The sequence below is a fragment of the Triticum urartu genome, chromosome 2A (assembly GCF_056163025.1).
Source record: "Triticum urartu cultivar PI428250 chromosome 2A, HENAU_Tu73, whole genome shotgun sequence".
In the NCBI taxonomy this organism is placed as follows: Eukaryota; Viridiplantae; Streptophyta; class Magnoliopsida; order Poales; family Poaceae; genus Triticum; species Triticum urartu.
Window position 1 is genome coordinate 72,474,190 of NC_141874.1, and position 13,213 is coordinate 72,487,402.

General features: G+C 44.0%; 3 protein-coding genes across 3 annotated transcripts; 2 read left to right on the forward strand and 1 right to left on the reverse strand.

Annotated features, from left to right (window-relative positions):
• Positions 1-259: 259 nt before the first annotated feature.
• CPA (Subunits of heterodimeric actin filament capping protein Capz superfamily) lies at positions 260-5,078 on the forward strand. Its single transcript, XM_048698775.2, has 10 exons — positions 260-485; positions 607-722; positions 1,112-1,201; positions 2,034-2,098; positions 2,175-2,336; positions 2,801-2,879; positions 2,984-3,061; positions 4,463-4,537; positions 4,619-4,654; positions 4,772-5,078. Exons 1-10 carry the CDS (start codon positions 374-376, stop codon positions 4,895-4,897), a joined length of 939 nt encoding a protein of 312 aa, XP_048554732.1. The 5' UTR covers positions 260-373; the 3' UTR covers positions 4,898-5,078.
• A 750-nt stretch (positions 5,079-5,828) lies between these two features.
• Positions 5,829-8,229, forward strand: LOC125535712 (Ribosomal protein S8e family protein). The gene is made up of 9 exons (XM_048698777.2): positions 5,829-5,974; positions 6,154-6,273; positions 6,367-6,434; positions 6,707-6,815; positions 6,899-6,967; positions 7,060-7,117; positions 7,409-7,644; positions 7,789-7,840; positions 7,930-8,229. Exons 1-9 carry the CDS (start codon positions 5,972-5,974, stop codon positions 7,995-7,997), a joined length of 783 nt encoding a protein of 260 aa, XP_048554734.1. The 5' UTR covers positions 5,829-5,971; the 3' UTR covers positions 7,998-8,229.
• Positions 8,230-8,529: 300 nt separating this feature from the next.
• LOC125535710 (T-box protein) lies at positions 8,530-11,442 on the reverse strand. Its single transcript, XM_048698774.2, has 7 exons — positions 10,922-11,442; positions 10,359-10,436; positions 10,135-10,277; positions 9,560-9,630; positions 9,372-9,467; positions 9,145-9,237; positions 8,530-9,054 (listed from the first exon to the last, which is right to left on the reverse strand). Exons 1-7 carry the CDS (start codon positions 11,363-11,365, stop codon positions 8,972-8,974), a joined length of 1,008 nt encoding a protein of 335 aa, XP_048554731.2. The 5' UTR covers positions 11,366-11,442; the 3' UTR covers positions 8,530-8,971.
• Between the last annotated feature and the right edge of the window lie 1,771 nt (positions 11,443-13,213).

Here is a 13,213-nt window from a genome sequence, read left to right on the forward strand (position 1 = left end):
TAGTACTTCACAAGATCTACAAAAGCTCCATAATTTCCATTCTTGTAACTTTGCTGTTTTGTTCACTCCTCTGTACTAGTACTTCACAAATTAATTCCTTCCTTTGCCCTAGAAAAAAAACCCTCCAGCGGCCATCTACTCCGCACGGAAAACCCACCGGCCCCGTCCGTCCGATCGGGTACAGTACCGCGACCATCGTCAACCGGCACGGCCCGGCAGGCGCCACCCGCTGCTCGCCTCGCCTGCCCCCCACGTGCCGCCCGTGCGGCCACCCATCAATCCCTCTCCCCCTCCCCCCCACGCCTCCCGCTCCGCCCACTCCACATCGCCTCCCGTCCCCCACCCACCGCCGCTCCCCGCCCGCGCCCGCCAAATGTCGGACGACGGCGGCGCCGGCGAGCCGCTCAGCGGCGACCAGAAGCGGGAGATCGCCGTCTGGTTCCTCGCCAACGCCCCCACCGGCGAGATCCACTACGTCGCCAAGGGTAACCCCCCGCCCGCCCCCCTCCATTCGATCCCCAGTTACGCGCCCGTAATTCCGGCGAGCCGTGTGTGTGTTTCGCCCGTGCCGTCTGTTTGACTCCTCGCCTGTTCGAATGCGCGCAGATGTGCGGGCGTTGCTGGGGGACGACGCCGCGTACGAGGCCGCGGCCGCCGAGGCCTACCCGGAGTACAACAAGACGCACCTCGTCTCCCTCGAGCTCCCAGACCGCAGCGGCGATGTGAGCATCTCTCTCTCTCTCTCTCTCTCCCTTCAGAGCTGTCGTACAGTGCCGAATTACTTTGGAAGTGATAACTTGTGTGTGCCATAGTTCTTAAACCAGCGGTTAAGACTCCACGAATCTGGCTCTTAGGCTATCTTTCGGATTTATTTTTAATTTGCTAGGCTTGTGGAACTGAACAGCTGTACTGTACCGTAGGCCGAGTTGAGGATAGGAACATTTGGGGTAGTTTCTCTCTCTGACTACATGATAATTATAGTAGGAGCATTTCCGCTGGATGGGCCACTGTTCTTTTTGTGTCAATTTCCCTTGCCATGAAGGGAGTATAATGCCTGAAGTGTCCCTGTCTTCCGAATGTTCAATTTTAATTGTGTGATACATGCCTGCAGATAATCATCACAACTTATGGGGAGATTGACAGGAACAACTATCTGGACCCTAGGACCGCACAAATTGCTACCGTGGACCATGTTAAGCAGGTATCATTGAATGATGTGCATGATACCGCTCACGACAATTTAGCTTTATTATGCCTATTCTTACAATATTTTAACACGCCAGAAAATGTACAGCAAACCACTGTACAAATAATCACTCATCTTAGAGAGTAGTGTATTTAGCAATTGCGTATCTGCAGTAAGCATGGCTTGCATCTTGACCTTAATGGTCTTACCATTCTTATACTTTTGAGTTTTGACGAATGGCCCAGGTCATTTATGGTTTAGCAGTGTTCACTCAGTTTGCAATTTACGCTGTTCCGAAACCACTTATTTCATGTTGAACATGTCACATGGATGTAATATAGTGTATAACTCAACATACTTTAGCTCTGAGCCAAGCTCTGCATGTAAATAATCCACTCTCTCTGTTGCTGGTTTATATTTTTACTGAGGAATTGATCTGGGCAATGATACTGAAATAATCATATGTTTCAAACCAAATGGCTTTGCTGGACTTGAATTGAATGGGTTTCTTATGATACTTGAAATAGCTCAAAAAAGCAGAAACATGAAAAATGACTTCTCCAATATATTTCAAAATTGCAGTGGCCTTTATCTATTAACCCTTACATCAAACACCACTACCAGCAGAAACATGAAAAATGACTTCTCCAATATATTTCAAAATTGCAGTGGCCTTTATCTATTAACCCTTACATCAAACACCACTACCAGCAGAACTATGCTTTGCAGGCTAATATTACCCGCCTCCACAAATTTGGATATGGGATTTCATTCTCCTTTCTTATTGTCATTAAATATGAGAATTCTTACCTTAAGTTAATTCATTTTGTTTCGTGTTTATGTTTAGACTTGTACAAAATTGAGGCCTGCTACAGATGAGGAGCTTCCGTCAGGATATATTGAAGAATTTAGGTATGTTATCTCTGCTACTTTTCATTGCCCATATTACATAGTCAGTGAATAATCCATACTTATTTACTTGAGACAGGAGTGCTATAGATTATGAAGTGTCCAAATATGTTGGTGAAGCTTATCCAAAAGGTGTTTCTGCCGTTTATTGTACCAATGGAAAGGATCTAGAGGAACCAGGAGCTGATTTTGGTTTGGCAGTAGTTATTTCTGCTGCTAGACGAAGCCCACGGAACTTTTGGTATGTTCTCTTTTCTGACTTTTTTGTTACCTTGCTGTTATTATAAGGAAATTACCTTGTTTATGTACCTATAGATCAGTGACTTTAGTTTGGATTATAATGCCTGTTTTCAGTTCCTCCTCTTTATAGTGTCTCTAGAGGCTTTAGTTTTTATCTTTGTATCCTTATATTTCTCTTTCAGTATGCAACTTTTGATTGTATATTTACCACTCTATTGTTTCTTGCCTCCCACTAGTAACTAATCATTTGGTGTGTGGCTATGCTGTTTATCACCTGCTTATAATAATACATTATTATATGTTTAATTGTACTTTCTTACTTAAAGATTTAGTGCTTGTGCTATATCTGAACATTTGTTTCACAGAATACGTCGCTAGAACACTTGAAGTATGTTCCTTATAGGTTTGATCTTCGTATCATTTAGTGTCTGTCTGATGGAGGCAACTTAATATTGTGTCATCCAGCAATGGCAGCTGGCGTTCCATTTGGACTTTGGAATTCAGTTATGCGTTTCAACTTGTAGAAATTAAAGGAAAGATACAGGTTAGCTGTTTTACTTAGCTGAAGCTAAAATCATGGTTAAATAATGTCACTGCAAGTAAAATTAGTAACTTCTGTATTTTAAAGATTACTTGTATGGTCACCAGGTAGATGCTCATTATTTTGAAGAGGGAAATGTGCAGCTGGATACTGATGTTGATCGCAAGGACTCCACAATAATGCAGGTTAGTGAATGGAATAATTTTGAGCCCTACATATTGTAGTGATTTTTTTTTGACCTCATAGTGGACATATGTTGCTTGTGTGGGCGGAAATTTGTAAGACTAACATGGTCCTTGACCTCCCCTTTCGTTTTAAAAACCTCTGATGCATAAGAAGAGGCCTAAAGCTCTGCAGCATATTTTGGCTCGAAACTACGACCTTGGCCCTCTAGGCACCCTCAATGTTCGAATTTTGGATTTGTTTTGCAGAACTTGGTGTTTTATCACCTTAAACATGGCCTACCATTAAGTCTCTTCTCAGGCTCTGAAGCTCTATTTTGGTTGTTGTATCACTGCTTTAGTATTCTTTGCTTGTATAGTTGGACCCACAGTGCAGCCATTATAAATTTTAGGTAAACTTTATTCCATTCTTCGATAATATTGTTTTCTCGAAAACTCCTGCACATGCAAGTCGGTATGTGTTCATTTATTTGTATTCAAGAAACTTAGAAATATTATCTTCACTTTACCAAGTCACTATATTGGTGCAAACTGCTCCAACACAAACCTAAGCTTTATGCAAACTTTTTTCTGGGAAATGATGAACCTATGGCATATTTCCTCTCCCAGATTTTACTTTGCTGGATTGTGTAGATAGAAATGACAGTTGCAAGTTCACCTCATGACTAGCATGTAAGAGAGAAAGCGTGGGTGGGGCATAGTTACTCTTTTCCTTCCTAGTTATTTTCTTTTGTATCTGGCTGTGGAGTTTGTGTGCTGCACTATTCACATTTCAAGAGGGCAGGCCTGGCTGTGAAGTCCTCCCACTTGTGCCAAGAGGTCCTGGGTTCGAACCAGCCTCTCTGCGTTGCACTTTGCAGGGGTAAGACTAGGTTCCAATTATCCCTCCCCAGACCCCGCCTTGTGTGGGAGCTTCTATGCACTGGGTCTGTCCTTTTCTTTATGTGTACTCCCTCTGTCCCAAAATAATTGAAGTTCTAGTTTTTTCCTAAGTCAAACTTGCTTAAGGTTGACCACCTCTATTGAAAAATGTGCAGAGATCTACAACAGAAAATACACATAATACGAAAATATATGTCTTAAAGAATCTTAAGAGACTAATTTGGTGTTCTAAGTGTTAATATATTTTTGTATAGACTGGGTCAAAAAATTAAACAATTTTGACTTTGGGCAAATCCAGAACTTCAATTATTTTGGAATGGAGGTAGTAGTATCTTTGTGTCATTCACCCATTGATGTGCCATCTGATCTAAATTTGTTGTGCTGCCTTGAGTATGCTTTTTGGATATTTAGTCATGGTGCCACCTTCAATATCCCTATTTGCTTTCTTTGTCCATTTTATTATATCAACGCCAGGTTTAAAATTTTAAACATGCCTCTGATGTTATATTACTTATGTTTCAGTCGCCTGAAGACACTGCACACACAGTTGCTAACATCATTCGGCATCACGAGTCCGAGTATTTTTCATCTCTCGAGGTTGGAACCTTTCTGTTCTCTACTTAATCTCCCAAGATGCTAACACAGTGAATAATGCTATTTACACATTTCTGCGCACAGGAATCATACTTGAATCTCTCCGACGCAACGTTTAAGGTACGCCGAGGCATCAATAAAACAATCTGGCATTAAACAGGATAGTTGCAACGCTCGGATTACTGCAGTTATCTTTTCATGTCCCCTGTTTCACTCCATGTTTTGTCTCGTGCACAGGATCTTCGGAGGAAACTTCCGGTTACCCGCACCCTTTTCCCATGGCATAACACGCATGCCATCACCCTCACGCGGGACCTCGCCAAAGAGCTAGGGATAGGGAAAGGAAGCCATGTCACTAGGTAGCTTCGTGTGGAATTTTTATCTCCATGCAATTTGCTGTTCTGTAGGCTGTACAATTCTTATCCTGTATAATCAGCAGTTTTCTTCTTTCGGTTACTGTGGTTTCACATAGCGGTGTAAATCAAGAGCTTGACCTTTCTTTTGTGGAGAAATCGCATCGCCAGAATATATGTTCGTTCATTCAGATTCTGACTTGCCTCATTTGATGTGAGATGTTTGTATTTGGCCTCCAAATCAAACACATGTGTCCCTTGTGCCTTTTGAGATGACCCGAAACAGATTTTATCATCTGCTATGTACATAATGTACAACTGACAAGAGATGGTGCAGAACTCTTGAAACATTCTTTGAAATTCCTACAATCGTCTCTAGGACGAAGGTTATCATGTATACCCTCATGGTATGTTTGGTACTAGTGCCCAAGTTTGCCCTACCAAAAATCTGTCTAGCCTAAATTTCAGTCAAGATTTTATTTGCCTATGAGTTGTCCAATATTTTTTTTTTGCAAAAAATAAGAGAGAAAAAACTGGAGTGAACACTCTTACATTAACATGTCCGAAGACATACCATATTCTCTTATAGAAATACTAAGTATACAACATAGACATGCGAACCACATGAATGTACTCATACATCATCTACCGAAGGTTGGATTACGAAGAAGATTGATCAAGTAACCACAAACACACCTTGTTGTCAATGGAAACATACCTAGTATTTGATCCCTGACGGGCTAGGGGTATAACAACCATGCTAACTATCATTACCTTTTTTGAGGAAACCCTGTTAACTGCCCATGTTAAATTACATTTTAGTCAACGGTCTCAACTTTTCAACTCAAGCGAAGAGCGTAGGCAAACGCGATCAATCAATTTTTTGTTGAGAGGTAATCAATTGCCCAGGCAGGCCTTTTTGGCCCATATTATGCGCGAGCCTCCTAACGGTCAAAATTGCCCAGGCACAGATCGTGCAGCCCAAGGCCCATAAATACCTATAAACCCCCAAAACGACTTCTCTTCTCCTTCCTCTCCGCCGCCTCCCCACCGCAAACCCCGACCAGCCCTAGGGTTCGCCGCCATGGTAAGTCCCCTCCGTCCTCCTCCCACCGCCTCCGCCCGGACCTCGCCGCCCTCCGCCCCCGCTCCCGATCCGTTCCCTCCCGAGCTCGCTCCGCCTCTCCGCTCGCTCTCTGATTGCCGCACGATGTCTTTTCCCCTCGAATTTTGCGCTGATTTCCTCCGCGCTCGAGTTGCCTGCAGCCTCAGGGAGATTACATAGAGCTTCACCAGAAGCGCCATGGCCGGCGCATGGACTACGAGGAGCGCAAGCGCAAGAAGGAGGCGCGCGCGGTCAAGAAGAACTCCAAGGATGCCCGCAAGGTGCTTGCCCGATGCGACCCCTCTTTCGTATCCCATGTAGTATGTTTCTGCGCGTTTCTGTTGCTGATGCGTGTGTGGTTTTGTCTGTCGCAGTTGCTCGGTGCCAAGGGCAAGAGGTTCGCCAAGAAGCGGTATGCCGAGAAGGCGCAGATGAAGAAGACGTAAGTGCTCTGTGTAATGTTTCTGAATGACTGCTTGCTGCTGCTCCAGTTGGTACTTGCCTAGAACTAGGAGATATGATGATTGTTCGCTGTCGCAGTCGTAGTAGATTTTTTTAGAGACGAAGGGGGCAACAACCGCCGTGCCATTTAGGTAGAAGATCAGTGACACGAATAGGAGACACTCCAGCATCAAGGATGTTTTCCTCGTGATGTAGAATCAGCGTATGTGATTGCGGTTGTGTGGGCCTTACTCACAATTGTTGTTCATGCAGCCTGAAAATGCATGACGAGTCTTCTTCCCGGCAGAAGGTTGATGATGATGTTGAGGAGGGCGCCATTCCTTCGTATCTGCTGGATCGTGATCCGACACAGCGCGCCAAGGTGCATACATACCCTGTTCCTACCGCCTGCCGTGATACAGACCTTTCTTAGCGCACCAGTTGCTGATTTATCGTCAATTGTAGGTTCTCAGCAACACAATTAAGCAAAAGAGGAAGGAAAAGGCTGGCAAATGGGATGTTCCTTTGCCAAAGGTATTTCTCAGTTCAAACTGCTGTTGTTTGCCTGCTTCAAAATCAGTGGGTTCCCACTTGGCTAAATATTGCCACGCTTCATCTTCTTGCAGGTCAGACCTGTTGCTGAAGAAGAGATGTTCAAAGTTCTACGCACTGGCAAGCGGAAAAGTAAGTCATGATGAGATCTATTAGGCAACCTAGATTACAGTTTGTAATCTGCATATGTCGTGCATTTCATATACAGGAATTGCATAAGTTTGTAATTCCTTGGCGGTTGCTAGCCCATTTTTTTGTTTCGGAATGCTTTCCTAAAAGTGAATGTGCTGCAACTGAATTCTGCTCACTTCTGTTTTTGGTCTGAAGTTGCTTTTAACATTCGGTGAACAATGCACTGACTACATATAACTATTTCTTCTCCACTGAACCGAATAATTTAGCTGGTAAATTTTCCTTGTCCAGCCAAGCAGTGGAAGAGAATGGTAACTAAAGCCACCTTTGTTGGCCCTGGATTTACAAGGAAGCCACCAAAGTACGAGAGGTTCATCCGGCCTACTGGTCTGCGTTTCACCAAGGCTCATGTGACTCACCCTGAACTGAAATGTACGTTCAACCTCGACATAATTTCGGTGAAGAAAAACCCAAATGGTCCAATGTACACTTCTCTTGGTGTTATGACGAGGGGAACAATTATTGAGGTATGCAAAGCAAACCTTATCTCCACTGCAATAGTATTGTAGCTAATATACTTTCCCCCCTATCAATGCTTACAGTAATGATGCTTGTCATTGTTCTTTGATTTATTTTCCTGTTGGTACTTACAATAATAAATCTTCACTCAGGTGAATGTAAGTGAACTTGGTCTTGTAACCCCTGCTGGAAAAGTTGTTTGGGGTAAGTCATCCGTGGAAAAGCTCAGCTCCTTTTGCCCTTCCCTGCGCCTTAAGCCATGTTCCATAAACCAATGTTTCTTGTCTGTGCAGGCAAATACGCACAGGTTACGAATAACCCGGAGAACGATGGATGTATCAATGCTGTCTTGCTCGTGTGAAGCTTTGATACAATTCTGGTCAAGACGGCGAGTCTGCTGTTTGTATCCGGTCTAACGAGGGCAATTTTGTCGGCGTTGCAGTTCGTGCTTGTCTTTGGAATAGACCCACTTTCTAGTGTAATGTCAAGGTGGAATAGTCTTCTTCCCTTACTGTAACCTGCTGTAAAATTTGAGCTATAGATCCGGCAAATACTTGAATGGAAGTCCCACCTGTCTCTGTTTTCCTTGCTCATATTACGTTGTAGGTTGGCTTATTTCTACGATTCATCCTCCAGTAATGCAAAAATATCATGCTGCAGCAGAGTGTGTTGCGATTCTCATCTTGGGATCACCCACTCTACAATGTAGTACCAGGGGGTGACAGTGCTTCCCCCTTGACGTAACCTGCTTTACAATTTGAACTATAAAAACAATCAAATCCTTGAATAAAAGATCCTCCGCATATCTTTTGGATCATCTTGTTTCTGACTATACTTGAATAATGCAACATGCTACTAATAATTTATCACTGCAAATTGGTGATGCAGCAGCATAGTCGTAAGAGGACCCATAGCTTTTGTTGTTCTGAAACGAGTACGAACGCAATTCAAGTGCCTCGTTCACTCGAGATACAACCTACGTTACTTGTTGATACAGGCACAACTAGGTACAACCTTGATTCTTTTCACAATATATAAACACTGGTTCCCCCGAATGCCACAACCAAATGAATTTCTGATGAACTCCATCAAACAAACATGTCATGCGTGCGATAGATTAACTGCTTCCTCGAGTGCTACATCTGTACATTCAATCAAATAAGCATCTGAAGCCGTCTTGGAGATGAACACCTGAACTATACAGGATACTTGCCACCAAATCACTGATGCTTTCCTGGATCTCGAGTGAGTGCATCTTGTAAAAAATGGTACATTTGGTGTTCCCTTCCCAGAGATGAAATCACACGGTGGAGGCAATGATCCTATGGATGGACGTCAGCAAATGAAAATTCTATCCGCTGGAGCTGTGTTGGCTACATTCAGATAGTTGACATCGACCGCAAGCTCTCCGAAATCATCTGCAGGACCATTCAGAGAACTAACAGTTAGGTTTTTGACCTTTTAGTAAGCGTTCATGTCACAGCAGCAGGTACATTGACAAAGCATACCTTCGTATATTGTTCGTACGATCTGAACATAGTCACGTATCATATCTTGATAAATAATTCCATCTGGATGTGCATCCAAGACGACTAGCACCCCTGTATGATTGCAAAATTGTCCACAAAATGTCAGTTCGTATGTGCAAAACAGGAAGAAGTTCTGCGATCTCTTAAACAGGAACAAGGCGGAAACATGGACAACTTCGAGTACTCAGTAGCCTGTATCAGCATACCTGGTGCTAACCAAGCTTTATTATCACTGGACGGCAATGGAGCTAACCAAAGGATATTACGTAAATTCATGGAATCATCATAGGGTACATCAGATTCTGTCAAGATAGTGAATTTTTTAATCAAATGCAAACACACAGTGCAAGGAAATTTTTGATTTAGAGTTCATATGCATCTGACTAAATCATACCAGCCTGGCAATATCCCAAATTGTAAGGGAACAATTTCTTGTCGAATGCTGGATATTCTTTGGCGTGGAACCTGTTTCAGAAAATAATCAACATGACAATACCTAGCAATTAACAAACTGTTACTTATACTTACCAATCTAAAGGAGTACATGATATTTGTAGTGGTATTTTAAAGACCATCTGTTAACAGAAAGAAAACACGCTCTTACTTATACGTACCAATCTAAAGGTGTAAATGCAACATTCATATATACATAATGTTTCTAGTGGTATTTTAAAGACCATCCGTTAACAGAAATATTCTTTTCACAATCCTATAATCAAAATGATTACTCCTACCTAGGTAGCTCGACCCACAAGAGGTTAGGAAGTCCCATTTTTTCTTTCTCCAAAAGGCGGCTAACTTCCAGTTTAAGTTTGCAAATGATTAATCTTACATTGTAAATACATATTGGCTTACTGAAGTCAACAAATTGTGATGATACCAAACATGTCCAGATCATAAAAACTGTTCTGCTATAGTTATTGAAAGGAAGCTTGAATCTTAACCATAAGAAATTTGGGTAGAACTTACAGAATCCCAAGCCTTCCTGTACCAGATGCCAGGAAAAGATGCCCGTGGAATAAATCATAACGAGTCAGTGAAACATTTAATCCAACCGATGGTCCTCGCGCAGCAATCAATTCAAACAGAAATGCAAAGTATGAATTGATGTCCTGATCATAACACAAACATGTAAACAATGCCGGACATACAAGTAAAAGGAACGCCGGCTAAAAGTTGAGCCAAACACGGACCTCATCAGCAAAGCGTCTTCCATACGGTGTTCTTGTGAGGTGGCATTTGCTCTTCTTCGTTCCCTCAATATCAGGCACCTAACGAGGATACCGTGGTAGATTTTGTTAGGAAAAGAAAGAACATACTGCGGGCATTGGTAGATAAACTTGTGACTCTCCATTAGTGTACCAGTTTACTCCACACAAGCTAGTTTTTTCCCACAACCAATCACTCACAAACCTTATAAAGTAAAACAAAAACACATCTCGAAATCCAATATGCAATATGTAGTGCCTATCCGAAGTATGTACATGACATAAAACAACATCCTTATCCAGATCATCTAAACCAAACTGAATTCTCCACTAGAAACTCACTTCATAACAGTATCCCACATTTTGATCAATGATCATGCAAAATCAAAATGAATTATCACCAGACGAATGAACCATTTCCCTTCTAACCAATGCCTGCTCTCGTGCCCCTCAGGATCTCAAATTCCATCGCCCCCAAACCTTCCGAGACCCTAAACGGTGCAAAATTCCACGCCTCTGGGGAGCAATTGAGGAAAATGAGCACTCACCGGCAGCATGGTGGGGTCGAGCAAGCGGTGGATGGCCCCAGGGTCGCCTCCGGAGTCGACGGCGAGGAGCGCCAGCTCCAAGACCGGCGCCGGCGGCCACATCACCATCACGTCCGCCTCGGCCGCATCGCAGCCTTCCAGGAGAACCTTCCGGGAGCCCCTCCGGGGATACGCGCTAGACACGGCGGCGGGGTTGGCCGGGGAGAGGAACCGGAGGCAGGAGCTCAGGCGCGAGGCCTCCCGGGCCGGCACCCGCGCCGCGGCGCGCGGGCCGGCGAGGACGGCGAGGAGGTCGGCGGCTACGGTCCGCGGAGAGGAGGAGGCGGCCGAGGAAGGGAGGGGAGAGGGGGAGGAGGAGACGGCGGCGAAGGAGACGCCGAGGGAGACGGCGGCGAAGGCTAGCTTGAGCGAGAGGGGAGGTGCCCTGAACCGGAAGCGTTCCATCCCCTACTCCAACGGGTTGAGCTGTAGTGTGGACTACTCCAACTGCTTTTGCTTCTTGAGAAAATCCACCCCGCAGACCACAGTACGCACAGGACATGCAGCCAACACTTAAATCAAACGGTGGAGCAGTGCTGTTGCCGTGCATCAGAACTTCAGAAGGCGCGATCGTGAAAAACGACGACCCTCAAAGTTCAGCACAAAATGAACTCATTTTAAAAATATTTCACAAAATGATCCTTTCTACACGCCGCTCGAGCCCGGGGTGTCATGCTAGTCATCATAACACCCTGGACAAGTGCGCCATTCAAGGTGCTGATCTACCATGCCGACATCGACGATTGTTGGGCCCATATGTTGACGCATGACGCCCTAGTCAGGGGCGCTATGCGCCTATGCCGATAGACATGACACCCTAGGCCGGGGAGCCATGTCCCTTCACAAAAAAAAACAGAGCCAGCGTGATTTGCTGCATACCCGAGCCAGAGGGCTCATTCTTTATTCATGTCTTCTCTCACCCTACTCGTTGCCCTTCTCCTCCCTCCAAATTCATGGTGAAGAAGTATGGATCGAGGGGAAAACTGGTGGATCTTCTTCCCTCCCAATCCTTAAGGTATTCCCCCAACTTTCCTCTCTTTTTATTGTTTTTTTTTGCATTGAGCCCATGTGTAGAAACCCTAGTTCATCCCTTTTTTTTCAAAATTTGTTGATATTTGCGCCTGTCTTAGAAATGTATGAGTAGGGATTTGTATGGTGTGATTAGGATTTGGTACTTATAGTTGGATTTTTTACTATTATGTATGAGCTATTATTTGTAGCAATTTTGAACATGAGAATACTAGGGTTGTTTGTAAATGTGTATATGCATGTTCACTTGTATGGATGAGTTGGCCTAGGTACTTATTTGCACTTGTATGTATCCATTTGTTGTGTGGATATGGATATTTGCACATGTATTATGTTTGTATTTGCACTACTCTGGATGTTTACAAATGACAAGGAGGCCTACGACATACATTGTAATTTTCTAGGATGGTTTCTCTTATCCATCCATCGTGCGATCTATTGCATCGTGGACGGTACATGGCAGATGAAAGAATGGTTTTGATCAGCTTCACCTCACCTCAGGTCCGATGCGGTTCATGACAAGATGCAATATGACAAGCGATACACGAAGTATATCTGAAAGACGGGGCTTCTCCCATTTATCTCACTCGTGTCTCATCCGATGTCGAAGATGAACCCTTGTGCAATCACGACACTCATTGATCGATAACGGCCCGAGACACATACTTTCCACTTATTTGCTGGAGAGATGACGATTACTTTGCAGGATGTTCCACTGATCACTGGACTCCCCATCAAAGGATAGCGGCCTATTTGTTTTAGCACATATTTCGAGGGATGGCGTGAAATTATGGTGGGACTCATCTGGAGGAACCCCAGGCCTCATGCCCGCCATGACTCATGTGAGCAGATAGATATATGTTTGACCAACAAGGCACAACATCACGAACCAACATGTCGTTGAATGGTTAGGAGGACGGTGATACCCCCAGCCTACCAGGGTTCAAGTCCTAGGCTTGACATTGATGTTCGCATTATTCCTGAATTTATTTCAGACTTATATCGATGTCTGTTCAGTGGGAGGAGACGTTCCCATCGATTGCAAGGCGCCTGTGGTAACTTCGTAAAATTTAAAAATGTTATGCTGGTTCAATCTCTCAAATGTGTTCATAGGGATAGGGTGAGTGCTCACAAGAATGAGTGTATGCTCGTTTATGTGAGCGACTTTAATTATACTATGTTAAAAAACGAGGCACAATATCACAACCGGGCTCACAACAAACA

Coding starts and splice junctions, on each gene's coding strand:
- CPA (XM_048698775.2), top strand. CDS start 374: ATGTCGGACGACGGCGGCGCCGGCGAGCCGCTCAGCGGCGACCAGAAG. Junction 2,880..2,983: donor AAATTAAAGGAAAGATACAG/GTTAGCTGTTTT, acceptor TATGGTCACCAG/GTAGATGCTCATTATTTTGA. Junction 4,538..4,618: donor AGTATTTTTCATCTCTCGAG/GTTGGAACCTTT, acceptor TTCTGCGCACAG/GAATCATACTTGAATCTCTC.
- LOC125535712 (XM_048698777.2), top strand. Junction 6,816..6,898: donor ATCCGACACAGCGCGCCAAG/GTGCATACATAC, acceptor CGTCAATTGTAG/GTTCTCAGCAACACAATTAA. Junction 7,645..7,788: donor CGAGGGGAACAATTATTGAG/GTATGCAAAGCA, acceptor ATCTTCACTCAG/GTGAATGTAAGTGAACTTGG.
- LOC125535710 (XM_048698774.2), bottom strand. CDS start 11,365: ATGGAACGCTTCCGGTTCAGGGCACCTCCCCTCTCGCTCAAGCTAGCC. Junction 10,437..10,921: donor TCGACCCCACCATGCTGCCG/GTGAGTGCTCAT, acceptor TATCCTCGTTAG/GTGCCTGATATTGAGGGAAC. Junction 9,055..9,144: donor CGTACGAACAATATACGAAG/GTATGCTTTGTC, acceptor ATGGTCCTGCAG/ATGATTTCGGAGAGCTTGCG.